Below are 2,041 nucleotides of genomic sequence, written 5' to 3' on the forward strand. Positions count from 1 at the left end.
GCACTCGCAGATAATGATTCATCAAACAAGCGTGGCTTCGGGGATTTGATAAAAATTGTAAAATTTATTTTTAGCAAAATACTAATAACTTACGCCGTGAGGAAATAGCAGCCTTCTGTACATTTCCTCAAAGCTAGCTGAGCAGACGGCTTTCGGCAATATTCGACTACTCCTTCGCCAGTGCTTTTACCTCTATCGTCAACAATGACAATTGCACGTTCGATTTCACCGAATACACCAAAGGACTTTTCAAGAAGCTCGTTGGATATCCAAGGTGTAAGATTTTTCACCTTGATTGTTGATGAGTGAGGGGCGAAACGTACCTTCAACGCACGACCTTTGCGCATCGTACCATCTAATTCGTGCTTTGCTTTTTCAGCATTTATTCTATAATCCTAGATAGAAAAAATTTATCATGTCTTAACGTGTTACTGGAAAATGTATAATATTTTTATAATAGCAATGACATCATTCTATAAACAGCCAAAGTTTTTATCATTTTACATCAACCGGTAATTATTATAATCATATGTTGCATTATTCATTCATTCAAGCTTCGTTCATTCTTAAAACGACTTATAAATAATCTGTGATTACCATCCTGAGGAAGGCAAAACTCTTCTCTTTGTTAACAAACAGCTCAGATATTTCTCCATATTTGCGGAACATTGTCTGTATCTCTTCTTCTGTAACATCATTTGTCAAGTTGCCAATGTATAAGCGATTTCTGCCGCTAAATTTCTTCTCTGTCACTTCTTGAGGTGGAAGCTCATGAGTAGGTCCACTGATAGCCATGATACGTTCCATCAGTCGGTCCTAAAATAAACACACAGTTCAAATAGCTGTTACACTTTTGCTGAGGTAATTAAGAATTTGTCCAACGAATATAAAGCGTGAACTTACATCTTGCGATCTATTTCTATCGCCCATATTTCTGTCGCCGCCGCCACGTCCACCTCTTCCACCACCGCGCATTCCGCCGCGACCCATTCCCATACCACCTCCCATTCCACCTCCCATTCCACCTCCCATTCCACCACCCATCCCACCTCCCATTCCACCACCCATTCCACCTATGCCTTCCGGCATAGGGTTATCCATGCCTCCATCCATGGAATCATTCATTTTCATCTGTAAAATCATAATAATTTTTAGTGCTTAGTTGTTATCATCCTGTATGTTTTGCGATATTTTATATATTTTTTTATTATAGGCCTGCATACAATGGAAATATATTAAGAAAAAATGTTAAATATTATGAATAAGAATGAGGAATGATGTGATTAAATACAATGGAAAATATGAAATGCAAGATATTAATATAGAAATTGTCATATAGCTATTCATTTTATTCCGTTCTGTAAAAATCATTCTTACAATTCCTACTCCCAATATTTAATATTTATTCTTATTCCTAATGCATGCTCTATTGTGCACAGAGCCTAAAGATTCTTTAAAAACCTATCAAGTTTTTATATTGATGCAAGTATTACTTGAATTCAATTCAAAACTAAATATTTCCTAAGAAGATTACAGCATTCTCGCTTATATATGAGAATATCTATTCTTGATTTATGACTAATTTTTTTCCGTGTATATGTCGCAGGGAGATGATAAAAATGGAGATTTGATCAAATCCCTGACATACACATGGGCATTTTCAGTATTATTCAGTAATTATTTATTATTTCACAATTCTTCAGTAATTTATTACTTCAGCAATTAGTAACTCATAATTTTGCATGTTGTTTGCAAAACAGTACAAAACTTTTTTACTCAATTCGCACTCATGAAATTTGTCCAATGAGTTCTAGGACACTCTGTATACATTGATATCGTTTGATGTAACATATAAATTAATATAATTACAAAAATAATATTACAACCAAATACAGTATTTATTAAATGCGTTCGATTTTAATAACAATATATCTCCCGATTTGAGGTGCATTCGAGGATTTTTATTTTTAATTTTTATTTTTAATAGTTTTGTATTTCAATTGTCAGCACACAGTGATTACATAATTAATCAACCATGTTT

At 34.0% G+C, this 2,041-nt stretch overlaps 1 protein-coding gene across 1 annotated transcript; it reads right to left on the minus strand.

Moving 5' to 3' along the window:
* Positions 1 to 74: 74 nt before the first annotated feature.
* LOC106751526 (protein no-on-transient A-like) lies at positions 75 to 1,140 on the minus strand. Its single transcript, XM_014632425.1, has 3 exons — positions 904 to 1,140; positions 598 to 816; positions 75 to 395 (listed from the first exon to the last, which is right to left on the minus strand). Exons 1-3 carry the CDS (start codon positions 1,129 to 1,131, stop codon positions 90 to 92), a joined length of 753 nt encoding a protein of 250 aa, XP_014487911.1. The 5' UTR covers positions 1,132 to 1,140; the 3' UTR covers positions 75 to 89.
* Between the last annotated feature and the right edge of the window lie 901 nt (positions 1,141 to 2,041).

Source organism: Dinoponera quadriceps, unplaced genomic scaffold (assembly GCF_001313825.1).
Source record: "Dinoponera quadriceps isolate SergipeBrazil2010 unplaced genomic scaffold, ASM131382v1 C3931984, whole genome shotgun sequence".
Lineage (NCBI taxonomy): Eukaryota > Metazoa > Arthropoda > Insecta > Hymenoptera > Formicidae > Dinoponera > Dinoponera quadriceps.

Bases quoted from the DNA above. Each gene is read 5' to 3' on its own strand.
- LOC106751526 (XM_014632425.1), bottom strand. From the start codon at position 1,131: ATGAAAATGAATGATTCCATGGATGGAGGCATGGATAACCCTATGCCG. The intron at 817-903 runs GTAAGTTCACGC...TGTTTATTTTAG, and splicing joins ATAGAAATAGATCGCAAGAT to GACCGACTGATGGAACGTAT. The intron at 396-597 runs GTAATCACAGAT...TTTTCTATCTAG, and splicing joins GTTTTGCCTTCCTCAGGATG to GATTATAGAATAAATGCTGA.